The sequence below is a fragment of the Myiozetetes cayanensis genome, unplaced genomic scaffold (genome assembly GCF_022539395.1).
Source record: "Myiozetetes cayanensis isolate MyiCay16 unplaced genomic scaffold, myiCay2020 scf6-25, whole genome shotgun sequence".
Lineage (NCBI taxonomy): Eukaryota > Metazoa > Chordata > Aves > Passeriformes > Tyrannidae > Myiozetetes > Myiozetetes cayanensis.
Window position 1 is genome coordinate 36,238,919 of NW_026087853.1, and position 14,942 is coordinate 36,253,860.

The 14,942-nt window shown below is 43.2% G+C and overlaps 1 protein-coding gene across 5 annotated transcripts in view; it reads right to left on the reverse strand.

Annotated features, from left to right (window-relative positions):
* MAPKBP1 (mitogen-activated protein kinase binding protein 1) overlaps positions 1 to 14,942 on the reverse strand; it is a 101,368-nt gene that overhangs the window by 38,299 nt on the left and 48,127 nt on the right. For 4 of the 5 annotated variants that reach the window (XM_050336999.1, XM_050337001.1, XM_050337003.1 and 1 more), the window contains exons 4-10: positions 10,546 to 10,608; positions 9,912 to 9,969; positions 6,698 to 6,868; positions 3,598 to 3,735; positions 2,790 to 2,972; positions 2,186 to 2,203; positions 1,501 to 1,661 (exon numbers count right to left, since the gene is read on the reverse strand). In XM_050336999.1, the coding sequence (XP_050192956.1) occupies positions 1,501 to 1,661; positions 2,186 to 2,203; positions 2,790 to 2,972; positions 3,598 to 3,735; positions 6,698 to 6,868; positions 9,912 to 9,969; positions 10,546 to 10,608 (792 nt within the window). The remainder of the gene's footprint in view (positions 1 to 1,500; positions 1,662 to 2,185; positions 2,204 to 2,789; positions 2,973 to 3,597; positions 3,736 to 6,697; positions 6,869 to 9,911; positions 9,970 to 10,545; positions 10,609 to 14,942) is intronic. The other variant, XM_050337002.1, reaches the window with a different exon arrangement.

Here is a 14,942-nt window from a genome sequence, read left to right on the forward strand (position 1 = left end):
AGATGTGGCCCAAGATCACACCATGTGAACCCTGCATCTCCTCTACAGGGGTGCTCTGTTCAGTCCTGCTGCCATGCATATAAAGGAGCTGCTCTGTTGACCTGAGCTGAACTCAGCCATCCCACAGTGCTGCTAATGATATTGAACAAGGTAATTACAGCCAGAGTGCCAGGGTGTTGAGAGCAGGTAATTTAAAAGGACTGGTGGAGCCAAAGTGCACAGAGCTCACCAGACAACTGGAGCCCTGCTTCTTCACTTGCAAAGGTTTGAGAGGTGGAAGAGCACAGCCCAAATTCTACTGAAAAATCAGGTCATTGATACAGTTGTGGGCAGTTGAAGGCAGGCAACCGGCATCCCACAGAGAGGCTCCGGCATGCATGGGAATAAAAGGAGTCCTGTGTTTTCAAGCTTCTTTGGAAGTAATAAATTAATTTTAAAATGTTGTTAAGATTGTAATCAGTGCTACAAATACCTATTTAACATTTATATGAATATTTCTGCTTGACTGATTCATTAGAGTAGCAGAGAATATTTTTAAAGGGTCCATGTATACAATTGCTTGACTTTAGCACTATTAGAAACTGTTTGTTTTTTAAATTGAGAGAGTTCCTTTTTCAACTCTTTACTGGAACATCATTATCTCCCACTTATTTTCTGGAGGAAGATTATACAGTGAACTGTTTGACTCTTTACCTAAAGTTCCCAAGAAAAGTTTAGAGTACATATCTGTAGACAGGGAGACTACAGATATCCAGTGGAATAATGGCTGGTGAATTCATACCACTTTTAGACTTCTTTCCCCACTAGTGACGGAAATGAAAGAAAATGACTGGGAAAGCCTCCAACCAGGATTGGCAAACAGCAATACATGAAAGGCTGTCTCTAGCATAAGCCGCTGCAAGCTGGCAGACAGAACTGTATAGAAATCATTATTACCACCTCAGAAGGTAAGAAATAGAAAACCAAGGCAGAATATACTGGGACAAGGTAGGAAAACAAGAAAACAGAATGCACAAGGTTGCAGGAGAAGAAAGACTACAGACAATAGTAGATTTAGTTCTTTAGGCTGCAAAGGAGCCTTTGAAAAAGTGCCCCATGAGAGCCTGGGCATCTCTTAACAAGATCATTATACTGGTACGAAGGAGAGTCTTCATCGCTTACCAGTGATAAGCAAAGGATGTCCCATGGTACAGGAACAACTGAAGTGAGCCACAGCATCCTGTGCCCTCTGCCTGCCTGCTCACAGCAACCACTGCCAAAAGGCCACCAAACCCAAGCAATTCCAGGGAGATAAGGAGCAAGACAATCTACGTAGTCCAGCAACCATCTTTGGGCTGTAACCCAGTCATACATGGCAAGGCTGCAACAGCTCAGGGCGATCTCCAACAGGCTGCCAATTTTAATCCATAAAGAAGAGCATGCTCCAGACAGCAAAGGTGTGGGGGACAGTTCTAACTCCTACAACCCTCCCTTGCTCCCTTCCACCCTTCTCCACCATACCTGGCCTCAGTCACACTCGCGATGTCTGTTCCCAGGAAGTGTGGCTTCGGCAGTGTGGTGACAAAGTGAAGGTTCAGAGGGTTAAAAATCCGCACGGTGCCATCAGCACAGCCACAGAAGATGTAGTCATGATTCACAGAGATGCAGTTTGCCACAGTGGTCTGAGGAGGACACAGCACACAAGAAGACAAATGAGCAATGTGCTCACACTCAAAGGTCGCCAGATACACAATAGGGAGAACAGCGAATTGACAGACAAAGGAGTCATGGTCAGAAAAGCTGTAGTGAAGTCGAGCCCTGGGAGTAAGGAAAAGCCTAAAAATCCATTTTTCCTTTCTGAAGAGCTTCTCAGCGAAGGTCCATTGCAGATTCCAAGTGGTTAAAAAGAAGCCCAGTTCCTCTGCCACCCGCTGTGATGGGAGGTCAGCAGAGCTACACATTTGCTCCAGCTAAGTCCTACTCTGAACATTGCTTTTGTTCCTGTGACATTCAACACCACTGGCAGGCAAGCAGCACCTCACCTGTACTAGCACACCAACACATTACCTGTCACAAGGGGATAAGAAAAGAAAAAAATGGATTTTCTTCCCCTCCCTTTGGGATCTGTACAAATGGCAGAAAGTGGTACAAAATGAAGTGTGGTGAAAAGGGAATGAGTTCAATGCAAAAAGTTTTTTCAACTTACTGTGAAGCTGTCTGTATTCTGAGCGAGAGTGAAAGGCAGATTTTAGAGAGGAAAGGAAAGAAAAGAAGAGGCATTTCATTTGAGTGAAAGTGTGGATTCTTCCCTTGATTTTAATACACTGGATCCTTTCAGGTGGGCATGTTACATTCAATTGAAAGGAAAATAAGCATGATCAAACTCTTAACTATGGGCCAACCTGGTGGTTTAGAACAGCCAAACCAACTAGTACCTTCAGAACCTGCATTTGAGATGCACAAGCCAAGTAAGACACTGCAGAGTGTTCTGATAGAAATCAGAATCCTCCTAAAACTACTTCTCCAGGCCAAGCCAGGAGGGACCATGCAGGGATTGCCAAAGCCACATAAGGACACTGCTTTGCCAGAAGAGCAGTAGCTGTAATGCTGAAGCCTGCGAATGAAAGAGCCTCAATGATTAATAAAACCCCTTTGCCAAGAAGCAATACTATTTTTGCCTGGCCTTCCAGAGTAAATCACAGAGTGGCAGAGGCCCAATTACTTTCACTGCTGGTTGTCATTATTATTTCTTGTTCCTGCTCTGCTTCAGCAGGCACAAACACTGCAGAATAGGAGGATGTAAAACTCACCCTCAGCTCCACCCACTTGTCTAGCAGCCTTTTTTCATTGAATTCACAGAGCAGGCCCGAGGATGTGATACAGAAGGTGCTTTCAGCTTTTTTGCCCCTTCCACAAGCCACATCCGCAAAGAAGTTGTTTCTCAGTTCTCCAAGCAATCCTGAGCGACCTAGCAAGGGGACTGTGGCATTGACCTACCAATAAAAAACAGTTTGTTAGAAACAGAGCAAGGCACTTCAGGCAGACAGTAATTTTTTAGAACATCAAGCCTTGAAGTGCTGAAGCAACTCAAAAAAGAACTGCCAACAGCCTACAAGGAAAGGTTCTACTTGCTGTTCATATTTACAGCTGTTCATGAGCATACAAAGATCATCATAGGTGGATTCTGTTCCCCAGAGAAGAACAGAATAGTTAAAAGTTTAAACACTTTGGCTGACACTTCAAAATGACACTGACAACCTTTTGAGATGCTCACACCAATTGTCATACAGCTCTCCCCACCTCTGTGCTCCAAGGAGTTAAATGACTGCAGCTATTCTCCAGTTTATTTGTCCTTCAGTATATGTGACTACAAAAGAACAAGTATGCTGCTATGCAACTCCAGGAGCCATGCCCCTACCCCAGTGCAGGGTAAGACAAGCTTTTAGTGCTATCAGCCCATGGAGAGACTGAGACTTGAGAGCCTGGGTGGAGGGCTGTTCTTGAATCCTAGGAAAATCAAAAGAGTTCCCACTTCCCACAGCTCACTGGGGAAAATCTATCCTGTTGTAAAGATGGAAATGCCTGTTCACAGCTCAGCCTTGATGCACTTTCTCTCACCTTGGAGGTCTTGCTGTCATCCAGGTACCAGAACTTGATATGTCGATTTCCAGCAGTGACAAAATAACTGCAGTCCTCTGAGAATGACACAGCTGTCACTTTACTTGAGACTTTGTTGGCTGCCACTACGATGTTTTTCTGGAAATATAATTGTTTAGATTGCTTAATTTCCTTGCTCAGAAGCAGAGGAAACTAATTTCAATTACAGGCACATATCCAGTACAAGTACTGCAGCAGAGAAAAGACAAGGCCCAAACTATTCCCCATTCACCTCTGAATACGACCTCCCCAGCATTAACTGGGAACATTGATTTGGCAGACAGTACAATTCACATTTACATTCGATTCCACTTCCATGGGATCCAGAACAAATCAGCAGGCACTAATGCCTGCAGGAACTTGCTGTTGGAGCCATAACAAACATGTTGGTTTCACAATCACCAGGAGCCCAGAGCAAATCCATTTCCCTTCCTAAACAGCAAATGCATATGTAGGCCAGCACAAGGAGGAGCTCTGTCAGCCCCCAGGCAGCAATGAGGGCAAAGCACTCAAGATGGGGAACAGGTATTTTTCACAGGGAAAACAGTACTTCCACAAATTATGGTTCTTCCATAAATTCTCTATTTTCTTTAAAGACATGATGCTTTATCAAAAGACCCAAAATACAAAAAGACTGGAAGGGAAAGAGCAAGATCTGCTATACCTCAAATATGCACCTCAAAATGTCAGTGAGTTGGGAAAAGGAGTAAGAACACACAGGGACAGAAAACGGGATGCAAAATGGTCAGAGAGCAGAAGCTCCCTGTTCACAATATCATCGCTCAGTTTTCCTCCCACTGTCTTTCCCCAGGGAATGGCAGAAGTGAGAATAAAAAAATTTCCCCTCTGTCTGTGGTGGGTTTGCAACCATGCAGCACATGGCTGACAACAGTGCATCCCTTTTCATCCTTGCTCTGTTTCCTTTACCCTTCCTTTTAGGGACTCAGTTGCTTCCAGTCTTCCCAACACAATGCCCTCAGTACACAAACCACTTCACTCCAAGGGCCCCAGCAGATTGCGTGCTGACAGAACTGAAGAAACCAGCAACAGAGAAATCTAGGCTTCTGAACTGTCACCATGGAGGACCCCCAACCCAGACTGGAGGAAAAGTGGGACAGCAATTATCATAACTTCTTTCAAGACAGTGCACAGAGAAAGGCTTAGGACCCTTGCAGACCTTAACATCTCGATCATTGCTGTGGTCTTTCTTTAGTGAAGCAAGGAAACCCTACAGACAACAGGGGTTTTCTTTTCCACCACAATCAAAAGACTGTCTCCCAGCCAGGAAAAACAGGGAAATCAAAGCAACAGCACAGAGGACAGAAGAAGGGTTGTGGTTAAAAGTGCTGGAAAATGCTTCAGGAGATCTATATTCACATCTTGGTCTCTCTGTCTTTGTTGACTTTGGTCAGGTAAAGTCTCTTAGTTGTGGTGTCCAGCCTGCAAAATAAAGGCTAGCTGGACTTCCTGATAGTCACAGTCTGGAGTGTATGCTTAAAGTGTGCTTAAAGTGTGTGTTCTTCAGCACAGAAGAGTGAGACAGTCCTTACCTCACAAGTTCTCAGACACATAATTATACAGTGAACAGAAAAACCTGCATAAGGGAAAACAAAGCTACTTGTACTGTCCCATATGTGGCACACATTGCGGCCCTCTCCAAGTCACTACTTTCATTTGTATAACTGTAAAGAACCAAAAGGCTGAGCACTCAAATCTCAACACTGACATACACACTTAGGTTTTATCACCACACACAGTTCAGCTTCATGAAAAAATAGGAAGGTCAAATTTCAGCTCATGTAGAAGGCAACAGTGAGATCTTAAATTACAGCACAGGAAATGTGATGAAAAGAGTAACATACTAAATGAGCATGGACTTACAAGAGAAAAGAAAGCTCTGGGGAGACCTTATAGCAGCCTTCCAGTACCTAATGGGGATCTACAGGAGACATGAGGCATACACATTATGAGGGAGTGTAGTGATAGGTAGTGGTTTTAAATTGAAAGATCATAGATTGAGATTAGATGTTGGGAAGAAATTCTTTATTGTGAGGGTGGTGAGGCACTGGAATGAAATTCTTTACTGTGAGTGTGGTGAGGCACTGGAACGAAATTCTTTACTGTGAGTGTGGTGAGGCACTGGAACGAAATTCTTTACTGTGAGTGTGGTGAGGCACTGGAACAAGCTGAGAAGTTGTGAATGCTGCATCCCTGGAAATATTCAAGGCCAGATTGAATGAGGCTTTGAAGGGATTTCCACCTGCTCTAGTGGAAGGTGTCTCTGCCCATGGCAGGGGAGTTGGAATGATATGATCTTCAAGGTTCCTTCCAACCCAAACCATTCTATGATTCAATAATCCTGTGACATTTAACAAATCCATTTATGTGGTTTTTTAAATCATCTCTTTTAGAGAGTGTTACAGCACTTGAAGAGGTAACAGGAGCTGAATAAGTGCCTAGCATTTATTAGTACAAAGACTCCAAGCCTACTGACAAGAAATGTTTATTTTCTTATCTACAAAAACCAAATGCTTAAATGTTTACTAGAGGACATGGGCTTTCATCAGCTTTCACCCATTATGAATTCCCTATGTTCTTCTTCCCATTCATCAAGGATGGGATCAGAGTGGGATGACAAACTCTGCCATAACAAAAAAAAAAAACAGGCCAAGAGCATCCACCACACTACAAAAGAAATCCCTGGCTGATGAGAGTTTCCTTCCTCAACCTCATAAATTAGTTTTTAATAAGCTTCTAAAACAGCACAACGGTTTGGCAAGGTTTCAAAGTCCAGGTTTTTCTGGCTGGGCAGCAAAATGTCAAACGTCTCCAAATATAAAGAATATCCCTTCATGGAAGTGACTTAGAACTTCCCTGAGGAACCATAGCTTTCTCTCGTGTGTAAATTTGTCTTTGTCTGTGAATGTCAAAAAACAAACAATTACTACAGAATTTAAAAAAGCAGAAAGCAAGATGAAACTGAAACAGTTTACAGTCAAACTGGAAACTCTTTCTAATTTAGTAACACCTTGTGATCCACCCAGTCTCCTAGATAACTTACCTTCCATGACCACACATTGACAATCATATCATGCTGGTACCCCACTGAAACAATGTACTTGGAGCTGGGGGAGAAGGCCACACAGGCCACACCGTACTTGTGCTCCTGGAGCTCTGCCACCTGGGTTCGCTCGGCCACATCCCATACCCGAACTGCTGGCATGTGTCCGCTCTGGAAGGGACAAGAACAGACAGAGAAAAAGAAATGTAACCCCTGAGGTCAGTTCTGACAGATTTGAGCATATGGAGGAGGTTGGAAAAAGATGTCTAGATGGTGCACTCACAAAAAGTTTAGAGGTTCCTTTAATTCTTTAAAGCCCAGGTGGAGACTGACAGCCTAAGGAGTACATGCATTTCAACAGTTGTCCAAAAGTATTAATAAAATATCCCTTGCTTTAATCCTTTTCTTGTGCTATTCACAAAACAGCCACGGACTAGAACAATACTTTTGATGCAAATCTCTGATTTTTGTAAAGAGAACTCATGGTCTGCTTATGAAAAGGATTATAACAGGTTGTTATCTCTAGACTCAGTGAACCAAAAGGCCCTCACATCCTCTGCTCCTAACAAAACGTGGACATCTGAGATATCAAGCCAGGTCATGCCACACAAAAACATGACATGACTGTTTCGATAACTATCACACTGCATTTGTGGGAGGCCTCTTAGAGACTAGCAGCATCATTTCTGTCACAAAGTAACACAGGGATGAATTCTGCCTGAAAGAGTATGGGCTGGGTGATGTCAGAAAAAAAGACATTGATGGAACAGAGCCTGTTTGTATGCTTGTTCTCCAGAGGAACAGAAATGCCAACTCAGCACCTTCGGCCAGACAATTCTATTACTTTGTTTAATTGTTTGCTATTAAACCAAATTTAAACAAGGTGCACAAGATAAGCTGAAATGTTGGCCAAAAAATGCGCTTGATGGGCAACTCCTACTCAAATAACTGCTCATGATTTCACACTGAAGTCTGTCAAAACAGTAGCTTGCAAGATAACATAACCATGGCAACATGGTAGAATGGTACCTTTTTTATCAGTTTTAAGTAAGTCATTTGATTGTGTGGGAGAGGCAAGTCTCATCACAAGTAAAAGTCAAAGCTTTAAAAACTCAAAATTGTGCATATTTTAACTGCCTTGTTCAAAAGCTTTGCCAGGCAACTGCTCGTGACCTGGAAAAATACCGTGGTCAGATTTTACTGCAGTTGGTACAGTTCTCCCTCCTGCAAGGCAGAGCTCAGGTCTCAAGGTGGCTGGAAAGATGTTACAATGAGCTGAATCAGTTGCTCTTCAAAGCAATTGCTGTACTTAAACACATACATATATATAAATATTTCCCAGTATCTTAGCATACGGTCCAAGACCTTCATTAACTGAATTTGCATTTCATCTTTTAAGAAATGCTCACCAAAAATGAGCTTTGTGTGACCCCCATGGACAAGGATTCTATGTCTCCACGAGAAGAAATAAAAAATAACAGTCCAAAAAAAAGGAAAAAAAATCTGTTTTCTTATGAATTTGAAATATATAAAAGACATTTAATATATTTGGCGGTCAAGGACTAACCTCCATACTCTCCTCCCTGAAAAGCCATCCACGCAGCAAACTAAGGTGTTATTAGGAACAATTAGCATGAGGTTGGCTAAAAGGGAGTTTGACAAAGTGAACTCAGAGATCATTTCCCTATGGGACAGAGGTTGAACTAAGACACAACTGCTGACACCAGCAGGGGACACTGCTACACTAAGCAATAATTCAAATGTCAGAAACGTGGGAGGATATTGAAAAAAGAAATGCTTTTACAACAGGGCCAGAGGAGACATGTTTTGCAACAAAGAGGGGGGAAGAAGTCCTCACAAAACATTCAAGTGTAACTGGAATGGTTTTTTTTTAATCTGAATTTGTCATCTACCCCATAAAAATGAAGTTTAAAATTGAAAAGTTTGAGTTGTTAGTAAGAAAATACCCACTTCATTTTTTACCACTATTCCTACCCCACATGAAAGGAATTGAGCATCAGAAATAAAACCAAAAACAAACAAACAAAAACCAAACAAAACCAAACAAACAAACAAAAAAAAAGGAAAATAAAAGAAGGCATCAGAAACATTAAAACTGAACACCATGAAGAAAATATGTATATCATACATATTAGAACTTCCTTTGGAGTTTATTACATTAAGATTTCTAGAGAGTAAGGAGGCATTAAAACATATTACAGCTATAAATCCTCATGTTTTTCACTAAGAAGTCAATAACAACAACAGTCTCTGATCTAATGATGGAAAATTTGTGCTTACTTTTTCTGTGTCATGGTAGCCTCCACCCAAAAAACCCCACTGTTGTTTCTACCCTTGGTCTGATCCATGCAGGATTCAAGCCCAGCTTTGAAGCCCCGCAGAGACATGACAGCTGCAATTACGGTGACCGCACTAGGGACCTTTGGAGCAAAGAGGTCTCTGTCTTGACAGCTCCAACACAGGACTGTGACATACTTCTCTTCCCTGTGGCTGAGGCTCAGAAGGGAACCTGTTTCACACATGCTCCCTCCCCACGTCTTACACAGAGACTAGTGGTAAATTGCCATTAATCACACAAAAGAGCAATCTGAGCCCAACCATATGGTGGTAGCATTTCTGTGGATTTTTAACATCCAGCAATTCCAGCCTCATGACACAGCCCATGTCTTGAACTTCTAATGCAGAACAGACACACAGTGCACTCATCCTTATTCTCCCCCTTGGGCACATTTGGAAAGAGGAAGCAGTTGTTGCCCCTAGCCAAACATACAATGCCAAACCACAGACACCAGTATCTTCTGTGACTATTCCTAAATCTCCACTCCACACACACTTTTCATTTTTTCCACAAAGCTGTTACTGGCTTCAGTTACTTCCTGAAATCCTAAAGGGACAATGCTAAACTCAGACCAAGATTCAGGACTATCCAAGTACTCTTTATTGATGTAGAGCCATGCTGCATATCCTTCCACTTACTTTCACTCTACCTTCAGCCCACAGATGCCAGTCCAGAAGATCCATCCCCTAAGCTGATGGAGATAATGTATTGAAATCTGCCCAATGCCACCCCTAACCCAGCAGGTCCACTGAACATTGATGCAACATTGAAACTGATGGTCTGTTTCTTCTAAGCCCCTCTGCCCTGCTTCAAAGTACAATGGAAAAGGTGTGCCCTTTCTCCTCTCACACTTACCTCTCCTGTAACCAAATATTTGCCATCTGGAGAGAAAGCAAGTGCTGTAATTGTTTTCCTGAAACAGAGAAAATGACACTGAGAAACATTTCCAACATATGATTTCATTTCAATACATCATGACTAGGGAGTAGGTTGGGACGAATTGAAAAGAGCCTAAAATCATCCATAATAGCCTGACATAATGATTTTTGCTTTGCCATGAGGATTCCCTGTTGCCCAAGTCTCAAGCAGCAGCCTACGGCACTGGAAAAGCTCCAAAGGTTGAGGTTCATTTTTGTGCCTTTATTCCAGATGCAGGACCATGTCCCAGTGCTGGCTTCAATAATGACATCATTGTTTTAGGTGGAGAAAAAAAAGTTAGATACCATGGAGCTCTACTAAGATGTACTCCCTGTCATGCCCATTAGCAGTTCCTCACGGGATCACAATGTTTATGAGGAAGTACCTTGTCAGCAAGAGCACCTCACACTAGAAGGAGCTGAAGTCAAAACAGCAGGCAGCCTGTCCCCAAGGCAACTCTTACTGAGGGGATTTAGTCTGAGGCAACAGCAGCTCTTGCACTGCACTCAAGCCATAAAAGCCTTGAATTCACCTCCTACAGAAATCAAGTCCAGCTTAAAGCTTCACTCACCTGGAACTGTTTAGAATATGGTGTTGCTTATTTTTCCTAGGGTTGAACAGCACAACAACACACCTAGATGGAGGAAATAGAAAAACAGAAGGAGATGTTATGACCATGTGCATAAAGATAACCAAAGAGCCATCCTTGCTGAAAAAGCAGCAGCAAAAGCAGCCCCAGAAAGCTGTTTCATCCCCTAATCTCACGAACTGAGCTGGGGTTAACTAGAAAACACAAAGGAAAAGAACATTCCAGAGGGGAATTACAAGTCTCTCCCATGCTGAGGAGTACCATGTGCTAGTACCATGATTACCTTTCCAGCACCTGTGAGCCTTGAGTCTCTGATTGTTCAAGCTGGACAGAAAGGTTGACCATGGAAGTTTGTGCAACAGCCTAATGGATTATGCCCCCTGCCATAAAGGTGACCCTATGTACTGGGCATCAAAACAGCGTGCCTAGAACAGAGTAAGGAGGTAAGGAAGTAAGAGGGAATCTTTCAGAAAAGCTCTCAGGGGATGAAGAAGGGGAGGTAGAGAGGTTGCATTTTTGTGATGAGTATAGCATAAGAAGTGATTGGTCCTTTGAGAAGTGAGGCATGTGATGCCAAAAAACTACTGATCCAAGGGCCATATCTGCTATAAGCAACTTGCTTAGGGGCCTTGCAGAAACCTCTCAGCAAGATGAACTGCAAAAGCATGTGGTAGTAAACTCCAGGTAAACAATATAATCACCTCCACTGGGAGCAAAAACAGTTGTTGACTAGGAGGGGAGGGAAAAAGAGGCCCTTCTTCCCACTAATATTGCCCTTAGCACATTGTCTCAGCGTCTCAGCCCATCACAACCAGCCTACAGCAGTCATAGGTACTGAAGCCTTCCCCACTCTCCACAAAATGCTAAACACCATTTTTAAATCTTCATGTAACAGCATTTGTCTTGTAGCAGAGAGCAGTAACAACCAGTAACTAAAAATGCTGTTAGGTGAATAAAAGGAGGTAAAACAATTTCTCTGATGACCTTGTGCCCTACTTCTCACTTCACCTCTAAAACAGAAACTGTTTTTTGCCTGTCCCTCTGCTAGAAAACACTGCCAGAGTTCGGAGAGTCCCAGCCCCTCCTTTGCTGTGGTGCCAGGGGAGCACTGCAGGATGTCCCTGCTCCACTGCCAGCAGCCATTGCCATGGTGGGGACTTCACTCATGTCACCATCGCACTGGGGCTTGCCTGCAAGACATGCCAGGCTACAGACATCAGCCACAGGGAAAAACATGCGCGACAGACAAGTAGAGGACCCCACCTGAAGCAGCCACGCAGAAAGGCTAAAAGCTAAAGCGTCACAGAAATCTATTGCAGACCCTCACCTACAGACCTCACCAACATTTCCAGACAGGCACTGCACAATCATGCACAGGACAAAGCACACATTGGCACACATTGGCACCACGCTGCCCATCCTTCCAGGCCCCCCTCCACATCCCCAGCAGCAGGCAGAGCTGGGAGTGCTGCAGGCATAGCTCAGGACTGACAGGGACCTGCACTGTCTCCAGCTTCTCCTCGCCTAGCCCAGGCAGATGACCTTTTCTTGAGTCTGACCAGGCTATACTGCCAGAAGCAGCATAAATTTTAAAATGAAAGAGAGCAGAAAAGAGGACTGACACACCAATACCTAGAGCTCAGAGTCCCTGGTGAAGCTGCCACACTCTATTAACAATGCTAGCTCAAAGCAGATATCCAACCATTCACGAGACATGCCCTCTTCCCCCATTAGACTACTCTACTTCTCTCCAGCCAAGCCATTCCCCCTACTCTTCTCCACTCATGCACTGAAGACCAAGGCACTTAAAGGCACCAAACTTTCCTGATAGTTAAAAGGCAGACAGCCACAGTTGGAGACATCATCTTGTACAAGAGCAGGGAAAGCGTAAATAAGAGGTTTGTCCAGACTGGGATTGATCCTTTCGTGCTTTTTACCCTGGGGAACCAAACTGGAGTGTTTCAAGTCAAAGCTATGCTATATATTTCTGAGGGATTAGTGTAAAGAAGCAGGTGGTTTGTGATCCATTAACAAGTCAGGGAAGGTTAAGCCTCACAAATCACAAGATATGAAACAGGAAGTTAGCAGATGTGAAAATCTATCTAATCCAGAGCCTCCAGCTAATCAGAAAAGCAAAGTGAAACCCCATTATGTGGAGTTGGATGGGGTTAATGGACCAAAACCCTGCTGAGTTACAACAGGGATGAATTGTACTTAAAATAACTTCAAAAAAACAGAAAGAATAAAGGAAAGACACAATCTTGGCAAAGACTTTCCTATGCAGCTCTTAAATTTAAGTTTCTGTTTTATTGTGAGGAATTTTGCAGAAAAACAGGACTTTGGAGAAGTGAACACAGTTTTAAAAAACACGGGAAAGATACAAAATACAAACCACAGTCTTCAAACCAGGCAAGCAAACAAAACACTTCCTAGAATAGCATACTGAACCACAAAGCTTTGCCATTATTACCTTTTAACTAAGAGGACAGAACTTTTGGCCACTTACAATCATGGATTTTAGCCCAACTGCACCTCAGTGCAGGCTGCCTGCCGGGAGGCTTCCTCCCCACTTTCAGCCATTGGCCAAGTCCAGATACCACAGGGAAGGTAAAATCCAGCTCACACAAAAAGGTAAGTCAACAAACCACTCCAAAAGCCACACAGCTGCTAGTGCCAGAGCAACCGTCACAAACATGGATACTTTAATTTTTTCTTAAGACAACCCCATGCTTGATTCACTGAGTTTGACCCTAATTAATAAGGTCTATCTGGAGGGGTGGGGCTGAATAAATCACTGAAAAAAGAGTCTCCTTACTGGTCAGCAATCATTGATTTAGGCCATGAAACAGTAATTTTAACTTGTAGGCTCAGGGAAACAAGATATGTTCATTTATCAGCTAATAACTACTGTAACTTACTGATTGGTTACCTTCTTGCCAATAAAGTCATTAGGATTAACTAGTCTTCTGAACTTGCTTTCTTAAATTAACGCTACCCAACAAAAGCTATGTACTGCAATGCTGTCCCATGCTGATTTTCCAGCATCCCTCTCCTGTCTGCCATACACAAGGGCAATGAAGACTTCGGCCAACTCCAAGGATACCTTATTTAGCAAGATGTCAGACCATAAACCATCAATCTTACAGTGGGGCACAGATACTGTTCTGTGAGTTGGGAGCATCCAAGTCTGAAAACTGCCTTCCTCTCAAAATACTTGAGAAGGTTTCTAGTCCATTCCACCCTAGAGAGCACATTTCCTCAACAAGCCAAAACTATTTTTAGTTCTTTCATCTCTTTTGAGTGTTCAGGAAATGCCTTTAAGTTGCATCAGGAAGGTTTAGATTGAATATTAGGAAAAATTTCTTCACAGACAGGGTTGTCAAGAATTGGAACTGTCCAGGGAAGTCTGCCCAGGGAAGTAGTTGAGTCACCATCCCCAGAGGTATTGAAAAGATGTGTAGATGTGGCACACAGGGACATGGTTTAGTGGTGGACTTAGCAGTACTAGGCTAATGATTTGACTCAAGGACCTCAAGTTCTTTTACAACATAAGCAATTCCATGACACAGGGAAGCCTAACCTGCCTGCTCAGACACCCAGCTGAGCTCAGTGTGGCTCCACAGCAGCTCCTCCTCCCCAGACAGTCAAGAAGTCATTCTCCAGCAGAGCCTGCAGCAGCTTCCCAAATAATAAAGCTCAGAACCCGTCAATACTCTGTCTTAGCAAAGGAAATCAGTCTAGTAAAATACATGGAATGGAGACACTGAATGCTCAGGTTGCTGACCCACCCACTTCACACTGCCTCCAATCCAGTAAGGCTACCAAGCCCTCAGGAGACTCAAAGTATCTACTCCTTTCTGTTTATGCTGGCTTTAATCTTACAGCAGTTAAAATAATAAAAATAATTACCATGGAAAATTAATTGCATACAAGAGCATACACCCATCTCTCCATCCTCCACCTTTGTCTGCTCCTTTATAAGACTGCATTCAGTATTTTACAGCCAGAGGGATAGGAAAGAATGCAAGGGAAGAGAGCACTGATCTTTTTGTTCCCAGCTTCCAACTGCAGATGTAGACCAAGCAAAGTACTTCAAACCAGCACTTCTACCATGATCACATCACCTGTTCCACCCACTCCACCCCTTTCCCAAACTGAAGCTTTCAAAGCAAAATCAAGTTCTCAGGACACTTTTGTCTGGAGATGTTTTTAAATGCTAGTGCCAACATGCAAACTAAGACTAGCTCCAGAAACACCTCACATGGGACATACAGAGCTTGGCACACACTAGCTGTTGAGAAAGTCAAAACTGTTAGCACCCTTATTTCAGCACAAACCCTGCTTCCCCTGCAGCTGCAGGCAGGGCTTGATGACCACAG